Consider the following 20,806-nt stretch of genomic DNA (forward strand, 5'->3'; position numbering starts at 1 on the left):
CACACTGTCCACACTGGCCGCACTGTCCACACTGTCCACACTGTCCACACTGTCCACACTGTCCACACTGTTCACACTGTCCACACTGTCCACACATTGCCCACACTGTCCACACTGTCCCCACTGTCCACACTGTCCCCACACTGTCCACACTGTCCACACTGTCCACACTGTCCACACTGTCCACACTGTCCACACTGTCCACACTGTCCACACTGTCCACACTGTCCGCACTGTCCACTCTGTCCACACTGTCCACACTGGCCACTCTGTCCACACTGTCCACTCTGTCCACACTGTCTACACTCTCCACACTCTCCACACTGTCCACTCTGTCCACACTGTCCACACTGGCCACACTGTCCACACTGTCCACACTGTCCACACTGGCCACTCTGTCCACACTGGCCACTCTGTCCACACTGTCCTCTGTGTCCACTCTGTCCACACTGTCCACTCTGTCCACCTGTCCACACTGTCCACACTGTCCCACTCTGTCCACACTGTCTGTCCACTCTGTCCACACTGTCCACACTGTCCACACTGTCCACTCTGTCCACACTGTCCACACTGTCCTGTCCACACTGTCCACACTGTCCACACTGTCCACACTGTCCACACTGTCCACACTGGCCACACTGTCCACACTGTCCCTCTCTGTCCACTCTGTCCACACTGTCCACACTGGCCACACTGTCCACCACACTGTCCACTCTGTCCACACTGTCCACTCTGTCCACTCTGTCCACACTCTCCACTGTCCACACTGTCCACACTGGCCACTCTGGCCACTCTGTCCACTCTGTCCACTCTGTCCACACTGTCCACTGTCCACTGTCCACACTGTCCGCACTGTCCACTCTGTCCACACTGTCCACACTGTCCACACTGTCCACACTGTCCACACTGTCCACACTGTCCACTGTCCACACTGTCCACACTGGCCACACTGGCCACACTGTCCACACTGTCCACACTGTCCACTCTGTCCACTCTGTCCACTGAAGCCTCCCACAGTAAACCCACTCTTGATTTTACTTCAAATATCAAACATCGGAACGGGCCGCCTCGGAGAAGCGGTGAAGTTGCGCTTTGCTGAGCCTGTGTCTTTAAAGCTCCCGGGTTAGTGGAGCATGGCAGAGATACACTCCCCCTTGCATAGACCCAGAGCCCAGAGAACACCAATCGCAGCCGCTGCTGCCCGGGCAGCTCGTCCCTTCTCCATCGCCTTGTGGATAAAACCCACACAAACACAAGTTGGACACGGGCACCGGCTGAATACAACTGCTTTTGAGTAAAGGTCCGATTGATTCCTACTGGCAGAGAGAGCGACAGAGAGACTGGGCGTTGACTGGATTACAGATATGAGTGGGTTCACACTGGCAGCAGGTACATCATTACAACGTTGGCAAGTCACCAGAACGGAGATGCGACTGGTTAACTTTAAAGGCGATTTGAGGAGAAAAATAATGCAAAAGTACCATTGCCTTGATAGTCAATAGCGGCCGGTCTCCATAAGGAGCGAGATCTATTGTGAAAGAATTGTTAGTTGATGAGGCAGGACTGGTGTGAGGGGAGGGTCGGCGGGAAGAGAGTGCAGGAAGAGGCAAGGAGACGGCGAGCCGGATGAGGATTCACTCTTACATACCTCTGCTTTGTGTTCTACAGATCTTTAGAGTAACTGCACTTTGTTCTACACCCGCCACCACTGGAGCCTGTAATTCTGGCCGACCCTGTTTATAGGCACCGTCTCTCCGTGTCTAACCTGCCCGGAGGACAACGTCCAAACATCCTCACCTTGAAAGAGTAGCGAGGAATGTTCCATAGCGCAGGGCGCTCAGGTACCTTTCAACACGGTATGTGTGCGTGTGGTTGTCCAAAGGCCCAGATCCCCAGCTCTCCTCCTGCCTGTCGCGTCCCCCCTCGTGTCCAGCGGCTAACAGATGAATATCCAACAGCGCACACACACACACAGAATATCCCCCTCGGTGTGTGCAAAGAATCAGTCATTTAAATTAAAGGTTCAGGAAATATTCCGTGCTATCATAAAGTAACCAGTTAATAATGAGAGATTTATATATTGGAGATCCGCGCTATTTAGTCGCAGGGAGTAATATCTGGGCTGCTTTTTATAAAATTAAGCCAGTCAGTGCAAGTGAGAATTGTGTTTACTTGTGTAGGTGTGTTTATGCTGAGAGTACTACAGAAACACAGGGTGAATCTGAGCACCAGATCTCACAGTCACTGACACACGAGGAGAGTTTGATTCAGGGGTCCAACACTTTAATGGGCGCCCACTGCTCATAGTTTCACAAACAGGCGCAGATTCAGCTTTTTGTTTTCTGCTATAAACGTGTTGCCCCATTCAGTTACAACATATTTAGTCCTTGATTGAAATATGATTATTTTAAAGTCAGTTTCTCGGGTGAGATTGGGCCGTCTAGTAATTATATTAGACCGGTACGGGCGGCAAAGGTTGGCCTTGTTATATATTTGATGTTGTGAATTAGACTATAATGATCAGATTTTACAGGTAAATGCGTGTAATATTATTATTAATATTTAATTACAGATAGTTATTTGATCTAATTGGCTGAAGCAAGAATGCGTTTCATTACACTCAGGCACAGACTGATGTGAGATGGCTCCCCTTATTTCAGTGATAAACCGCGGGACATGTGCGTAGTAATTGTGTTAGATCGTGGACAAGTGGATTTGGCCTCAACAACATGCGCCTGGGACAATTATGAACCGGACTCAGGGCCAGGTTGACACTGTCATATAGAGCGCGTACAGGGTCACATTCACTCCGTTGTAAGTTCCCCGTCATATTGCTACAAGCACCTGTAAGTGAATCGGGCATTAGAATGTAATGATGGCGTTAGACAGGCGTCTGCTGAGGTGGATGTGACGGCAATGACATTATCTATATACTCATCTTGTAACGTGTTGGGGTCAGCTGGTTTAGTTTGCATTAGCGACCAAGTTTTCCTGTTGAGTTCCTTCTGGTGAATTATATTCTTACATTAATCTTAACCGAAGTGGAATTTGCTGGTAGATTGTAAACTGAAGTATAGATTTAAAAAACCACACGGGGAAATAATTGTTTAAGAAGGAACTGCAGATGCTGGAAAATCGAAGGTAGACAAAAATGCTGGAGAAACTCAGCGGGTGCAGCAGCATCTATGGAGTGAAGGAAATAGGCAACGTTTCGGGCCGAAACCCTTCTTCAGAACAATTGTTTGTCGGTTGTGTGCTGAATTTCCGCTTCACTTCTTTGTGTGTGATGTGTGTATGTGTGTGTCTGTGTGTCTGTGTGTGTATGTGTGTGTGTGTGTGTGTGTGTGTGTGTGTGTGTGTGTGTGTGTGTGTGTGTGTGTGTGTGCGTGTGTCTGTGTGCGTGTGTCTGTGTGCGTGTGTGTGTGTGTGCGTGTGTCTGTGTGTGTGTGTGTATGTGTGTGTGTGTGTGTGTGTGTGTGTGTGTTTCTGTGAAATACAATCGGTTGTGATTGAATTAAATCTGATATTCTACTTTCCCCATTGTTGCTCAATCAGTAACATACAAGCGGTTTTATCTCGGGAACATCACCAGGTTACTGCTTGCTGTGGGTCCATTTTCTTGTTGATATTGTACTTGTCAAAGTTTCGTCAACGGCCGATCCATTGTAAAGGGGTCGGCAAGAAATCCGTTCTTTTCGTTTTTCCGATCGTTTCGAAATCCCGTTAATCCGCTGTTTAATCGGTGACTAATTTGTCAGTAAATTATATTTGCAACCAGTTGCAGGTTGACGGCGGCGGGTCGATGCTTCTAAACCTGCCATGAAATTCGTGTAAATCCTCGCATACATGTTTGGCCTGGAATCCCAAATACACCGGAAAACAACAAGGGCGAGGGTTAGAAACATTTGTACTAATTTAACCGTCTTTTATCAATGATAGTGAAGAATTTAATTTGAAAGGGGAACGAAATAATTCGAATAAAACAGCTTCATGGCCGAGAATTCCCGTTGCAATTTCCAGAGCAGTTAATGTGTAGGAAGGAACTACAGATGTGGTAATAAGTTAAACCGTGAGTCTGGCCGCCACGGAATAGTTGTATTTCAGTGAGGATTGGATGGAACAATCACCCGTTTAAAATCGGATTTAAAGTTCCATGCAAGCAAGGGAAAGCCGAGTTTCGGGTGAGGTTTGCAGGATATGTTGTGTTCGCTGCCGTCACGGGTTGTTTCAGAGACCTGTATATGATGCAAATATCAGCGGAGCCGCGGGGGAGATCAGTTCTCCATGCAGTTTAAACAAGGGCCCTCACACCCACATTCACACTGGGATAGTTGGCGCTGGAATAGAGACACGGACAGGGAACAGGTGACCGACAGGAACCGAATGAATAAACCCAGTTTTATTCGGGATGTTTCCGATGTGTCCGCGCCGATACACTGTCTAAAATAGGCAAATACAACGGACAAAAAATGCTGGAGAAACTCAGCGGGTGCAGCAGCATCTATGGAGCGAAGGAAATAGGTGACGTTTCGGGCCGAAACCCTTCTAAACGGATTACCGCTGATTTATTAAATTCTGTCGTTCACACAATTGATGACTGATATTAAACCAGACTGAGTCTGATGTTACATTCAATACATTACATTTAATTAACGATTTTGTATTTCAATATGTCTTTAAACCTAAGTCACTTTGGGATAGATTTGTACAATTATTGGCAGAAATGCCAACCGACCTTTTTGAAATTAAATGTATATATTTTGTATATATGGGCTGCTGTAGACAGGCAACAGCCTGGAGCGACCAGGACATTCTGGTCCAAATCAGACTCAGTTGGAGGGGATGTTGGTTTGTGGGCGGCGGGTTCCAGACATAAGTAACGCAACACTACACTTTATTCCCAAATGTCATTTCTAAATTCTACAAGTCATTGTCTGTCAGCGGCGGCAGCGCGGTGTTTGTTCCCGGGCCCAGAGTGACCACACACCTCCCACTTGGCGATATTTGGAGGGGCCTGTCTTGTTTTAGCCACTTGGCCAAGACCAGATGTTGAAGGGTTTGTGTCAATGGACGAGGGATATTCCAGTTTATTGGGTGAGATATTTTCTCCAACTTGTTCGTTGAGGAGCGGTAACTGATGTGACATCTCGATCGGCAAACGGAGCAGGTAGTCCAGGTGTGTACAGGACCGGGCACGGAGCAGGTAGTCCAGGTATGTAGAGGAGCGGACACGGAGCAGGTAGTCCAGGTATGTACAGGAGCGGACACGGAGCAGGTAGTCCAGGTGTGTACAGGAGCGGACGGAGCAGGTAGTCCAGGTGTGTACAGGACCGGACACGGAGCAGGTAGTCCAGGTATGTACAGGACTGGGCACGGAGCAGGTAGCCCAGGTATGTACAGGACCGGGCACGGAGCAGGTAGCCCAGGTGTGTACAGGACCGGGCACGGAGCAGGTAGTCCAGGTATGTACAGGACCGGACACGGAGCAGGTAGTCCAGGTATGTACAGGAGCGGGCACGGAGCAGGTAGTCCAGGTATGTACAGGACCGGACACGGAGCAGGTAGTCCAGGTGTGTACAGGACCGGACACGGAGCAGGTAGTCCAGGTGTGTACAGGACCGGACACTCGATGGAATGAACAGCACCCATGTTTAGTGTGCTCCATCTACACTTCCCGTCTCCCCAGCGCGTCCACACTGTTTACTCGGCTCCACCAGCTAGAATTATCCCTGAGCCGCCACTTTACTTAATGTTCATTTTAATGTTCATTTTCGTAATTACAAAAGCGTTTGATTAAAAATGTGCGTGGCCGCGCCGCTGGCGGTGGAGGTGACTGGGATGCGGAGGGGGGGAGGGGGAGGGGAGGGGGGAGGGGGGAGGGGGAGAGTGGGGGAGGGGGTGAAGGTTCGTTTGCGTGTTACTGGGAGGGAGGGCCGCGACTAACTCTGGCACAGGCTGCATGAGTGAGTGTGATTGGGTGAGTGCGTGAGTGAGAGTGTGAGTGGGAGTGTGTGTATGAGTGCAAGTGTGTATCAATGTGCGTGTATGTGTGTGTGTCTGTGTATAAGTCATTGCCAATAGCACTGGGCTGCAGCGTTGGCAATGAATGCTCACTCACACATTCACTCACTCACACACACCCACGCACACGCACACGCAGACACCAACACACTCCCACACACTCACTCACACACACCCAGATACACTCACCCACACACACACACACACTCACTCATGTGAGTGTGTGTCTGTGCACTCACTCACATTCACTCACTACACACACACCCACGCACACGCACACACACACACACACACACACACTCACACACACACACACACACACACACACACACACACACACACACACACACACACACACACACACCACACACACACACACACACACACACACACTCACTCACACACACCCACACTCACTCACACATTCACACACACACACACACACACACACACACACACACACACACACTCACTCACACACACACACACACACACACACACACACACACACCACACACACACACACACACACACACACACACACACACACACACACACACACACACACACACACACACACACACACTCACTACCCGGGCTGTGTCGCCGGTCGCTGCCCCGCGCTCGACGTTATAGATGAATAATCCCACGTTTGACCAAATCTAAACCTCCAGCCAGTTCTGATTTACCAATTTTATTTGCATTGAACCAGATTCTGGGTTTATAACGAGAATATCGACTTTGTTGCCATTCCTTCCAGTTTGTGAGTTTTACTGTTTGAAGTTCGGGTTAACGATGCGACCCGTGTGTAAAAGGGTGGGTCAAACACTGTGGCATTATTGATACAATAACTTCATCGTTTAATTACGATTGAACGCGATAGTTTCAACGTGACATAATCGCGCATCTAGGAGTGACTGAGATATAACACAGGTTGGAAATTCACCCCCAAGTTGCCGGAGCTGTTGGTGGCGCAGTGGGAACTCGGGGGAGTTTATCTGAAGAAGGGTCGTCGCCTATTCCTTCTCTCCAGAGATGCTGCCTGTCCCACTGAGCTTCTCCAGCTTTTTGTGTCTATCTGAGGTTTGTTTCCAGTCGCTTCTTGGTGAAGGGGAGAATGTTGACAGCGCCGTGACCCGTGAATGTACCAGGTAGTGGTCGCTTGGTGCAGCCCCATCTTCTCTGGGCTCTGCCTTTCTTGTTTGAATCAGTTCTACAGTAGCTTTGAAAGTTGAAGAAGCTCCAGGGAAACGAGCAACGAGTCAGAGCGGTTCCCGGCAACTCCACTTGACACGAAATGCCGGAGTAACTCAGCGGGTCAGGCAGCATCTGTGGAGATCAGGAATTTCGGGTCGAGATCCTTCTTCAGACTGAAGAGTGAGGGGAGAGCGAGACACAGAGATAAGGAAGGGTAAGGTGTGAAAACGTGACATCTAAAGAGACGTGTGGGGTGGAGACTCTTCTTCAGACTGTGTTGAGGGTGAGGGTTTCTCCATTCGGTGAATCTTCAGTTTAGTTCCCCAAGTCGGGATCCCCGGCTGTATATTTGACAACAACTCACCAGATGCATCCTCAGTCCCGCTGAGTTACTCCAGCACCTTCTCTTGTTATTCACGGATTTTTAATCCCTCCGATTTATTCCGGAAAATCGATATGGAATCAGCCACCGTTCATTAACATTGATCAGTTTATTAACATGAAGGACACATGGGATTGTAACATTAACTCGGTAATATCCGCTCTGTAACGACAATTTAATCCTGAATATGACTAATTGCTGAAAATCGTTCACGTCACAAAAGATTTATGAAATACAATTTATAAAGTAATTGTGTAGGAAGGAACTGCAGGTGCTGGTTTAGAACTGGTTAAAGTGCTGGAGTAACTCAGCGGGACCATCAGGCAGCATCTGTGGAGAGAAGGAATGGGTGACGTTTCGGGTCGAGACCTTTCTACAGATTTATAAATTAATTCACTCCCGGCAAATCTTTAATTCTTGACCCTAGTTTGTGGAGGAAATGTTCCTGCGACGTGAGCTGGGATTGGATGTTACATAGTCTGGGTAATGGGCAGTCTGAAGAAGGGGTTCGGCCCGAAACGTTACCTATTCCCTTCGCTCCATAGATGCTGCTGCACCCGCTGAGTTTCTCCAGCATTTTTGTGTACCTTGGATGTTAAATCGATGTTCAGCTGAAAGAAGGAATTTGGCAGCTTGCTTTACTCGTTAGTTCACAGTTAAGTCAAATAAACATTTAAGTTTTGAGCTGAACTAAATGTAGAGGAATGGCATTGATAAATGACAAATATGGATCTGACATTTGATGGCAATGTGAAACAGACACGGGGTAGAATGGATGAACGGCGACGTGAGGAGAGAGCGCGGATTGGGGAGACTGTGGTGTGTAGTCCGTGGCCCTGTGTGTGGCTCTGGCGCTGACACCTGTACCCTCCACCCCCCATGTCCATGTGGCCTCGCTGGCAGGCGGCGGCTTGAAACACCACGGCTGTGGGATGGAATCTAAGCCCAAGATGCCGGGCACTTACTTCCAGGAGTTGCTACCTGATACAGACAGGTGCGGTTAACATTAGTGCCGAAGCCATTTCCTTCCCAATTCGATGCTGATGTTTAAAGCGCTCTCTCGGTTTCAGGAATTGTGTTCAGAGTCAAACACAAATCAGTTTTGGGACACGAGGGCTGGGATGTGGATCCCAGCACAAAGTCAGTTGGCAGCTTGTGCTCTGATCATCTACAGTGGGGACATCCACACTCACCTGTCGGGATCCGTGCACCTGTTCGCGGCCGGTAAACGGAAGAATTGCTCCCGCGCTGCTCACACGTGAACCCGGGGCTTCAGTCCAAAGTCAGGGCCGCAAGGAGCAATGAGATGAGGTGTGACCACAGCACCGGCCTTGTGGGTCCAGACATGAATGTGAGGAGAGGCGGGCAGGGGAAGGTGGACACAAGGTGCTGGAGTAACTCAGCGGGTCAGTCAGGCAGCATCTCTGGAGACAAGGAATGGGCGACGTTTCAGGTGGAGACCCTTCTTTAGGGACCCAATCCTTCTCTCCCGAGATCCTGCCTGTCCCGCTGAGTTACTCCAACACTTAGTGTCTATCTACGGTTTAAACCAGCACCTGCAGTTCCTTCCTGTACATGGGTGTATGTAGAGGGGCAGGTGTGTAGGTGGGCATTTGGGGATGGGGATTGATGCAAAGGCCAGGTGTACGGGTGGGCAGGTGGGCGGGTGGACCGGTGGGCAGGTGGGCAAGTGGGCAAGTGGGCAAGTGGGCAAGTGTGGGCAAGGGTGCAAGTGGGCAGGTGGGCAGGTGGGCAAGTGGGCAAGTGGGCAGGTGGACAGGTGGGCAAGTGGGCAAGTGTGCAAGTGGGCAGGTGGGCAGGTGGGCAGGTGGGCAGGTGTGCAAGGTGTGCAAGTGGGCAAGTGTGCAAGTGGGCAGGTGGGCAAGTGGGCAAGTGGGCAAGTGGGCAGGTGGGCAAGTGGGCAAGTGTGCAAGTGGGCAGGTGGACAGGTGGGCAAGTGGGCAAGTGGGCAAGTGGGCAAATGGGCAAGTGGGCAGGTGGGCCGGTGGGCAGGTGTACAAGTGGACAGGTGGGCAGGTGTGCAAGTGGGGCAGGTGTGCAAGTGGGCAGGTGTGCCGGTGGACAGGTGGACAGGTGTGCAGGTCGGGCCCAGGACTGACCGGCGCTGCCGACCGCCTCCAGCTTCATCCACGCCGCTCCTGTTGCCTCATCCCCGCGGCCCCGGCCTTCCGCCAGCCCCTGATTTGTCAACCCGGTGACGGGACAAAACACACGAACAAGTATCAGGTCAACGCGGCCTTTATTTTCGTTTAATTTCCGCAGCGCGATTGAAATGGAAATGAGTGTCGCGCCGAGCCTGGATGGGTTAATGAGACGGCGGCGTTGGGGCAGTGAAGCGGCGAATCCATCAAAGGGGGAACCATTAGTAACCAGACTCCGGATGGTGGGGGTGGGGGGGGGGGGGGGGGGGGTGAGGGAAACAGAGGGGGGGGGGGGGGGGGCAGAGACGGACAGAGATGGAGTGGGTGGGACAGGGAGCGAGGGACGGGACAGGCGGGCAGGAAACGAGAGCGCTGGACACGGGGAGTAGAGAGGGACAGACTTGTGATCAGGCATTGGATGAGTAAAGATGTTGCCATAAGGAGTCCATTGCCCCGCTGTGGTCGAGGCCATGATTGGATGTAGATATCCATCACCCCAACCCCCCCCCCCTCCCCTCCCCCCCTCCCCTCCCCTCCCCCTCCTCCCCTCCCCTCCCCCCCCCCCCCCCCCTCCCCTCCCCCTCCCCTCCCCTCCCCCCCCCCCCTCCCCTCCCCACCCCCTCCCTCCCCCCCCCTCCCCCTCCCCCCCCCCCCCCCTCCCCCCCCCTCCCCTCCCCTCCCCCCCCCTCCCCCCCCCCCCCCTCCCCTCCCCCCCCCCCCCCCCTCCCCTCCCGTCCGGCAACCAGTTCTCATCGCCCCTTCCTCCCAATTCTTGAAACGAATGATTACCTACTGCCGCCACCCCACGAGTAGCCAGCCGCTTTGCCCTGTACACCCTGGCGCGTTTGGCGGCACTGGCTCGAAGGGCCGAATGGCCTCCTCCTGCACCTGTTTTCTACGTTTCTTTGGCCACATGCCCCTACATTCGTGGCTCTGCTAAACTGCCCCCATTGTACCTGAAATACATGTCAGACGCTGAAGGAATTTGAACACTTCAGCTAAATCTCTCGTTAATTCTCTCCAGTCTAGCGAGGAGTTGCGGGAACTTCCTCTCTCTGGGACTTTCGTAAACTTTACATTCAATTACATCACGCAGGTTCATAGAAACATAGACAACAGGTGCAGGAGGAGGCCATTCGGCCCATCCAGTCTACTCCAGTACTCGATAGACAACAGACAATAGACAACAGGTGCAGGAGTAGGCCATTCGACCCTTCGAGCCAGCACCGCCATTCAATGTGATCATGGCTGATCATCCACTATCAGTACCCTGTTCCTGCCTTCTCTCCATATCCCCTGATTCCTTTCGCCCTAAGAGCTGAATCTAACGAATAACTCTATGGGTAATGTGATTATTCCTGCTATCCCACAGTGGGCCATGTGCGAGGAGGGGACATCATGTTGGACACAGACGTTGCGGGCCGAAGGGCCTAATCCCGTGCTGTACTTGTCCATGTTCAGTAGGGGCAAAGTCGCTGCTGCGACCCCTGTTTCTGTTTCATTGTCACGGCTGGAATTAAACCCGAAACGTCACCCATTCCTTCTCTCCACAGACGCTGCCTGTCCCGCTGAGTTACTCCAGCATTTTGTGTTTATCTTCGATTTAAACCCACATCTGCAGTTATTCCCTGCACATTTTCACTTGCTCCACTCTAACCGCGGCCTGAAATCTCCCCTCAACAGCACCACGCGAATATCTTTAATTTATTTTGGCAACGAGAGTGAGATAACAAATATAAGGCAGCAGCATTTCAAGTCGGATTCATCATTTTGTATTCTGGGTTTTGTAAAAATACTCTGGCAAACGAATATTTTATCCGTGGTGAAGCTGACCAGTTACAGGTGAGAGATATCTGACACTGGATCTATAATCTGACCATGTCATGGCCCTTGGTCCCCGCCGCGGCCACCGGGCAAGCAGCACACCTAGATGGATCAACGCCTCTAACGTGACATTATTTAATTCCCGCTTCACCTTCTCCTCCGAGATTTCTGGACACAGTTTCCACGGATCTAAACCTTCAGTTTATTATCAAATGACCATTTGGACATGGGATTAATTTTTGAACGCTTTGGGGCAAGTTCGATCAAGTCCCGGACAAGTGCTCAACAGTAAATTCCACGGCTCATTCGCTACCTGCCCCCTGAGCCGATCGCCGCTCTCTCCTCTCAAGCCGAGAAACGAACAAGGCAATTGCAGCGGTCCCATTGAAACCCGTTCCTTCAAATTACTCCTCCTTGTATCTTTCAGTTCCCTATGACTGCTGAGTTTATGGAAGATAGACACAGAATGCTGGAGTAACTCAGCAGGACAGGCAGCATCAAATCTCTATATTCGGACCCGAACCGTCACCCATTCCTTCTCTCCAGAGATGCTGCCTGTCCCGCTGAGTTACTCCACCATTTTTTTGTCTACATATTGTTGTGAAACATGTAGGTTTGTTGGTTTTAGGGTATTTACAATCTGACCAAAGTTACTAGAGGTCGTTCTATTTATAGTTTGACGTCTTATTTTCCTTTTTATACAGTTTTTTATCCATTACTCTATTACAATTTGTCAACATGCATCATATTTTCCCCACTTCCAATAGTTTTCTACACGTGTTTTTTTATATATATACTGCTACCCAGATGATCAATACTTGGGCAGATAGTGTAGAAACATTTTGAGTTATTTAGCCCCCTGTCAATACCCAGTTCACCATCAGCCTCCATGCATTTGACCCCTTCCATTATTCTTTGCTACTTGTAATTGTGGAGTTTGTAGCTTCTGCAAACTTTGATTAAGTTGATTTGTCGAAAAGATGCAGGTTGCCTGAGAAGATGACACCAACAATATCTACGCATGGGACTGGACTGAGAAACAGATTGTGTTTAGCATGCTGGCCAGTGTTCTGAATTATGCCAAAGACAAGGTTCATGGCAAACGCAATTTTTAGGGAAATGACAATGACTTTCAATTATTATTTAAACCAACTTAGTCTCAAAGATTCTAGATGACCCAACCCCCTTTAATTTTATACTGTGCCCTTTGTGTGGACAAAATGGTGCAACTACACATGTAACACCTCATGCATCAACTATACATCAATCTTGTTGTGAACTATCTAGAGGAGCTGGTACACTGCGTACCACAACTTTTATATTCAGAATACTTCAGAACAATTCAGAAATTGACTGCACTATCAGAAAGATTCCCACGTACTGGGAATGTAAGAGGTGTCACAGATACGGGTTTGGCAGAGCTCGGTTTACAATGATTGTACGTGGAATCACTGCTACAATATTTCTCTCTGTCCACCACTATTATCAAGCCAGATGGCCAATCATGGTTGAATAGATGATCTTTGCTGATGTGCAACTGATAGAGCTAATCTATCCCACAATCAACAAATTACATTGGAGTTCTGAAGTCCAAGTACATCCCATCGTGAATGATAGACAACTAAACAAGTCATGGGAAGAGGAGGCTTTAAGAACATTCCCATCCTCCACAATACCAGATGTCTACACTGGAACGGCAAAAGACAAAGCTGGTGCATTCTCAACCTCTTCATGTCAGCTTTCATCTCTCATCACCAATTCAGCAACCAGACCTCAACTGAAAATGACTGAGAACAAAGGCGATTGGACCTAATAATATTCTGGTTGCGATGTTCAAGACTTGAACTCCAGAACTTATTGCATCTCAAGACAAACAGTTCAAGTGCATTTACATCACTAGCATCCATGTGGTGACATGGACAGTTGCCAGGTATGTACTGCCCAACAAAACAAGGACTCAGCAAAATTACCTTGTGGTTGGTCTACCCTGAATCATCATTAAAGTGATGGATGGCGTTGCTATTCAGCTGCCTCATTGATCCATTGACTGGACTCTGAGCGGTCTTGGGTTTTGCCAGGACTACTTGGCTCCAGACCGTGTCCAGTCTTGGTTCATTCATTGGTCCAAAATCTAGAAGTGAGGAGCAAAGTGTTTGTTCCTGACATCGAAGCAGCGTTTAATAAACCGTGGCATAAAGTTATTCCAGTAAAACTGAAGCTAATAGAAGCCAAAGAGAAAACACTTCGACGGTTGAAGTCAAACCGTGTACAAGGGAAGATGGCGTGATTGGCTGAGGTTAATCCTCCAAGCTCCAGGTCATATTGTGTTTAGCATGCTGGCGAGTGTTCTGAATGATGTCAAAGACAAGGTTCATGGCAACAGCAATTTTTAGGAAAATGACAATGACTTTCAATTATTATTTAAACCAACTTAGTCTCAAAGATTCTAGATGACCCCAACCCCCTTTAATTTTATACTGTGCCCTTTGTGTGGACAAAATGGTGCAACTACACATGTAACACCTCATGCATCAACTATACATCAATCTTGTTGTGAACTATCTAGAGTAGCTGGTACACTGCGTACCACAACTTTTATATTCAGAATACTTCAGAACAATTCAGAAATTGACTGCACTATCAGAAAGATTCCCACATACTGGGAATGTAAGAGGTGTCACAGATACGGGTTTGGCAGAGCTCGGTTTACAATAATTGTACGTGGAATCACTGCTGCAATATTTCTCTCTGTCCACCACTATTATCAAGCCAGATGGCCAATCATGGTTGAATAGATGATCTTTGCTGATGTGCAACTGATAGAGCTAATCTATCCCAAAATCAACAAATTACATTGGAGTTCTGAAGTCCAAGTACATCCCATCGTGAATGATAGACAACTAAACAAGTCTTGGGAAGAGGAGGCTTTAAGAACATTCCCATCCTCCACAATACCAGATGTCCACACTGGAACGGCAAAAGACAAAGCTGGTGCATTCTCAACCTCTTCATGTCAGCTTTCAACTCTCATCACCAGTTCAGCAACCAGACCTCAACTGAAAATGACTGAGAACAAAGGCGATTGGACCTAATAATATTCTGGTTGCGATGTTCAAGACTTGAACTCCAGAACTTATTGCATCTCAAGACAAGCAGTCCAAGTCCATTTACATCACTAGCATCCATGTGGTGACATGGACAGTTGCCAGGTATGTACTGCCCAACAAAACAAGGACTCAGCAAAATTACCTTGTGGTTGGTCTACCCTGAATCATCATTAAAGTGATGGATGGCATTGCTATTCAGCTGCCTCATTGATCCATTGACTGGACTCTGAGCGGTCTTGGGTTTTGCCAGGACTACTTGGCTCCAGACCGTGTCCAGTCTTGGTTCATTCATTGGTCCAAAATCTAGAAGTGAGGAGCAAAGTATTTGTTCCTGACATCGAAGCAGCGTTTAATAAACCGTGTGGCATAAAGTTATTCCAGTAAAACTGAAGCTAATAGAAGCCAAAGAGAAAACACTTTGACGGTTGAAGTCAAACCGTGCACAAGGGAAGATGGCGTGATTGGCTGAGGTTAATCCTCCAAGCTCCAGGTCATCACCAGGGCGGTGTACCAAGCCCATCCACCATTAGCTGCTGGATCAGTAAACTGACCCGAACCGTCAAAGTCTCTACGTATTGTTGCTCTTGTAATCTGCTGTGGACCAGGGAACCAAGAAATAGAGTGTAGTTTGGGAGGGGGGTTTGGGTGATGGGGGGGAGGGGAGAGGGACAATATGAAGGAAGGGGGAAGAGAGAGAAGGAGAGATGGCCAGAGGACAGAGGAAGGTTTGAGGACTTCAAGAGAGGGACAGGAAGAGTAAAGGGAGAATGGAAGAACATATCACAACATGAAAACCCATGTATCTGTGGAATGCATAAAATATATTTAGTTTATAAACCAAAAGCATTGATTTACAGATGTATACTCTATTCTTCATTCATTAATGATTCAAATGTAATAATACTCGAGTTATAATTTCACTGATGGGTTTAGTTGCTTTATGGAGCTGCTGAGAAATGTCAAGTACTGGGGAATAATGTAGAAAGCACTGAATTGGATACACGGGAAAACTCTCTATTTCCAACGTCTACCTTAGCTCCAATCTCGGGAAATTGAACCTGATTTCCAGAGAGACTCTCTCCAGTTCTGAACTAGTCATCCTGTACACTATTTCTAATTGTACCATGTCAGTCACCGATTTTACACTGAAGTATGGCAACGAGCAGCACTAAATGTACAGGTGTGACGTGCAAACTTCAGTTAATTGTATGGAAATGTTGGAAAATACGATATTAGGAATCACTCAGCCTCAGTCTACTTTAGCGATTTGTTACATAAAATCTCTTAAGTAACACATTACAGTTTTATTTATGCTTTGGGATTTCTTGAAAATGATTGACTTTATGTAAATCATTCTGATCTTTCTTAAAATTCACTACCTCTGGAGAAATGTTTAGATATCAGACTGTGTTCCTAGTAAGGAATTAGTTAGTTAGTTAGTTAGTTAGTTAATTAATTCAGTTAGTCTGAAGAAGGGTTTTGGCCCGAAACGTTGCCTATCTCCTTCGCTCCATAGATGCTTCTGCACCCGCTGAGTTTCTCCAGCATTTTTGTCTACCTTCCTAGTTAGGAACTTGGGTGCAGGAAGCTGCATCGGGAAATGACTTGGTTATGGGACATGTGGATTTTAGCCATTGCTACAATCATTACCGAAATGTCTTCTCCAAAGTACTGGCCCATATCACCAGCTGATTGTGGGTGCCACAGCAATGTTCTTTGTGGGACTTTGCCAAACTCTCCCCAGCATGTCACTCAGACAGTAGCCTCCTGCCACTCAATTGCACTGAGTGTTGGATTATTGAGTGGTCAGGTTCTGCACTGAATGGGGCTGAGAGATGAAACACCCACCAGCATCTCAAGGGAACTTTCTCACTGTCAAGAGGCAATCAGAAGGTTGGCCATTCATTGATTGTGGAGGAATTCTGTCTAACCTTCTGACCTGAAGCAAGGTAATACTACAGCTGTAGGCAGCTGGGGGCTGGCTCATGCTCATGACCTTATGCTGAAATTGAAATCGGGGAACAATGAATACTTTGGAATGAGGTGCATGGCACACAAACACAGGCTGGTAGCTTTTGGCATGCTGCTAATTTGTAATGTTTACTTTTTCAATTATTAATAGGGATTTGATTGAGATTTATATACCAATCCTCTCTTTAGGCATTAACAATTGGTGGGATGAGGTCTCCAAAGCCCTTCTGATGCCTCACCCCATCAGGTCACTTTTAACACAGGAGGGCACAGAGGTTAATGGCAGACCATCCAATTATTCTGACAGCTGAACCCGATCTTATTCCCACATGAAATAACTCAGAGGTTGTAAGCAGCATCTTTTGCTCTTGTCTACTGAGATCTAGTTGCAGCACGAGGCTGGAATGGGAGCTGAGGATTTTATACCACGATGCTTAGATTACTCAACTGAGTCTCAAATACAAACTCTTTAAACTGTGTTTGTCCGTTTGACAACACACGTTATTATTGAAATACAGACCCAGACGTTGTATATCTATCTGCCACAAATCAGAGGCTGCGTGTGAAAGACCATTTCAATGCAATGACAGGTGAATTTGGAAAGCAGGAGTGATCTAACTAGGCGATGGAAATGTTTCAGTGTTGGCATTCATTAAATACATACTTGATGGATAAAGTATTAACTGGAAAAATAGGAAGCAAAACTAGTTGGTGGAGCTAACCATGTTGGTCATTTTATTATTATCCAGCACAAATGTAACTCTGTACACAGTGTGAAGCTACTATGGTCATTGATCTGTGAGTGAATTAGACATGGGGTCAAGTCAGAACACAGGAAACTGAACGCAAAAATCATATTGACAATATCGTGCAGAACTGAACAACTGCCAGCCACATTGTTGGGGATTCATCAGATGTTATTGGAGGCCTCTTGCATTCTAATTTTAAAAGTTATTTGGACAGATAAATGTTTAGGAAGTGGCCTGAGTTAGACTAGCCCAATACTAGCCCTAACCCAACATTGGTCAATCTGTTATTGTGCCATGACTCTAGGGTGGATGTAAATGATCATTTGGAAAGTAATTATCCTGGATTATATGTATATTCTCTCAAATAATATCATCAAAATGTATTGTCTAGCCATTACCAAAATGCTTGTGTGGAACCTTGCCGTTTACAAATTGGCTCCTGTATTTCTGACATTATCAGACTTCATTAGCTTTAAAGATCTTTGGATTTTTGGGAGGTGAAGGTGCGTTCACTATTTTAAGTAATGATGAGATTCAGATTGACAAATTGTACAGCAGTTATTCATACTAAAAACACTTGTGATTGTAGCTTTAGTAAATAAACTCGAAGTATCAGACCACCCAGAGCTGATCATTGCAGCATTAGACAGGGCTGCTTTCTTGGTTGGAGTCTATTATTGGTCTTTATTCCTGTCATCCTCGACTCCCTGTTTGTCTTCGAGAGCATGTTGTAAACTCACGACATTTTGGAATGTTCAGACTTGCTACTTAGCCCTTTTTGTGGCAAATTGGAGCAAACATCAGTTCTCTTGATATTCCCTCTCACTTCCCGATAGATTCCTGAGATAAGGGGATTGCTGGGCATGGAGAGATGAACCTAACTGGGCGTATACATTCTAGACTTTACAAGAATGAGTGGAGCTCTCATTAAAATATATATATAATACCTACAGAGACTGAGAGATTGATACAGGCCATTTGTTACCCTTAACTGGATACCCGTACATAGAGGGTGGCACAGTGGCTGCTGCCTCAGCAACAGAGACCCGGGTTCGATCCAAACCTCCGGTTCTGGATGTCAGGATACAACTGGAGTCAATTGTGTCGCGAAGAATCAGTTAGCATTAGTAGTCACAGTATCAAACGAATGGGGTGGCCAAACAGGCCTGAGAAATATTAGTATTTATCTGCTGTAGGATTGTGGTGGCTCTGTGTACAGTGGGCAGAGATCAATTAATTCTTAGATCTATCCGGAATCAAGGGCTTGTGCGGGAATTAGTGGCAAAGTAAAAGTTCCAGCATGATCCTGTCGAATGATGCAGTAATGCAAGGGTCATCTACTTGACTCACTGTTTATAGACTGAGTGCTGGAGTAACTCAGTGGGTCGGGCAGCAACTCTGGATAGAAGGAACGGGTGACGCTTCTGTTTCTTTGCCATCTTTGCCTTTAAATTAACTGGAGGTTTCGCGTGGTGTAGGGAAATTAAATAAAACACAGTGGGCTTTCAAGGAGAAAATGATGCTCCATTTGTGAATCACCTGGTGAATCACCTGGTGAATCAACTGCCTGCTTTAGTGCTCATACAATCGGTTGGAAGATCTTTATTTCCATCTCAAGCTGCTGCTGAGGCAGTTGATCACAGTCGAGGCTGAGATTAAACATCATAATGACCCTGCTGAGTCAGAGATGGGGAGGAAGTCAGCTCAGCCTCCTGTCCCTGTTTGCTGTTTCACGATGAGAAGGCAGGCACAATGGTGGAAGTTGGACCAGGAATAAACCAACGCTCCTTGTCCATGTCCACAGGGGAATAACTTGACTCAGGCACAGTGACCATCACAGTGGGAATGTCATCCAGCAACAAGATCGCACTTTAAGGAGAAGGGGGTAATTGGAGGAATGGCAAACAGGAGCTTGTAGATCCATATTGATAAACAAATAAAATGTGGTAGAGAGACGTGTTGTCATGCATTGTGCCGTGCCCTGTGTTGTCTGCCAACTCCTAGAATATTGTTATTGTTTCTGTTAGTTTGTTTACCTCTCAAATAAAATCTCAAAAGGTTTGTGTCACAACAGGCATATGATTTACTATGTGACCTGGAATTCAATTTCCCAAAACATGTCTTTGATCAATTTATCGTTCTTTGTTGAGCTGACAATATGGTTATAACAATGTCGCTAAAGCAGCAGGTGCCGGAGAGCTTCTGTGTAATAGTAACCTTCACTACATTGACAGTGGTAATCTCAATGCTGGCAGTGCCACTGAATGGCAAGATAAGGTGTCTGGTTGGATGTGGCCACAATATTACTTGATGCTTGACTGTGGTCTACTAATTGAAGCAAAAACCTACAACTGCTGGACATCTGAAACAAAACAAAATGCCCGGAATACATAATAGATCAGACAGCATCAATGAAGGGAGAAACAGGTCAGTGAACCTTAATCTGAACTCGAAAAGTAAGGAACAAGTGAGTTATAAGTTGCAAAGAGTGAGCTGGGAGAGGAGGCATGTCTACAGTTGGATGGACACCAAAGTTATCCAGGTATCTACGACTCTACAGCAGAACTGGCCAGTTCAGACACAGACTGGAAAGGTTGGCCACCTTCAGTTAGTCCTGAGGGATGCAACATGTAGATTCGCAGAGCATCGCCAGTTAATTCACACAGGTCACTCTAACATTCTAGTCACTGCAGTTTTACACCCTGTCCCACTCTGTTTGGCCTGATACACTTTTCCAACAAAGCCCCACAAAGCTTGAGAAACTGCACCTCATTCTCCGTGCTCGGGAATCATCACCGACGGCCTTTCAATGTGACCGCATGATACCAGATCTGCTGAAGGGCCTGTCCCACTTTCATGACCTAATTGCCGAGTTTGCCCTCGACTCGTACTCACAGCATAGTTGTCACGAGACTGTAGGATGTTGTAGGTTAGTCACAGCTGGCCGTGATGTTAGTCGTAGGTACTTGTGGCATCAAGTAGGTCGGGGGGTTTTCTAGCCTGATGAAAATTGTCCACAAGTATAAAAGGTCATGAATTAGGTGGTGGAAGTGGGACAGGAAGTGTTGCTGTGATTTTGTGTTTATTTTAGTGCCAAATGTTGTCTGCTTTACTGCCTGAGGAGCTGCAAATGGTTTTAAAGATTGTGCAAACATCAGTGAACATCCTCATCTCTGACCGTATGATGCCAGATGATCATTGATGAAGCATTTGCAGTTGTTGGGGTCTTGGGTGCTACCCTGGAGAACCCTGCTGGGTCCTGGAGTTGGGGTGTTTGGCCTTCAACACCACAAAATCTTCCTTTGTGTGAGGTTTGCCTCAAAACATTGGAGTACTTTCCCCTTGATGTCTATTGACATTGTGAATGCCTTGTGAATTCACCTCTTTGGTCTA

General features: G+C 47.3%; 1 protein-coding gene across 1 annotated transcript in view; it reads left to right on the plus strand.

Moving 5' to 3' along the window:
- Positions 1–1,049: 1,049 nt before the first annotated feature.
- LOC129713420 (paired box protein Pax-8-like) overlaps positions 1,050–20,806 on the plus strand; it is a 41,637-nt gene continuing 21,880 nt past the window's right edge. Inside the window, exons 1-2 of the mRNA XM_055662463.1 lie at positions 1,050–1,389; positions 1,669–1,856. Coding sequence (XP_055518438.1) covers positions 1,817–1,856 — 40 coding nt within the window. The 5' untranslated portion in view covers positions 1,050–1,389; positions 1,669–1,816. The remainder of the gene's footprint in view (positions 1,390–1,668; positions 1,857–20,806) is intronic.

Source organism: Leucoraja erinacea, chromosome 35, assembly GCF_028641065.1.
Source record: "Leucoraja erinacea ecotype New England chromosome 35, Leri_hhj_1, whole genome shotgun sequence".
Classification (NCBI taxonomy): Eukaryota; Metazoa; Chordata; class Chondrichthyes; order Rajiformes; family Rajidae; genus Leucoraja; species Leucoraja erinaceus.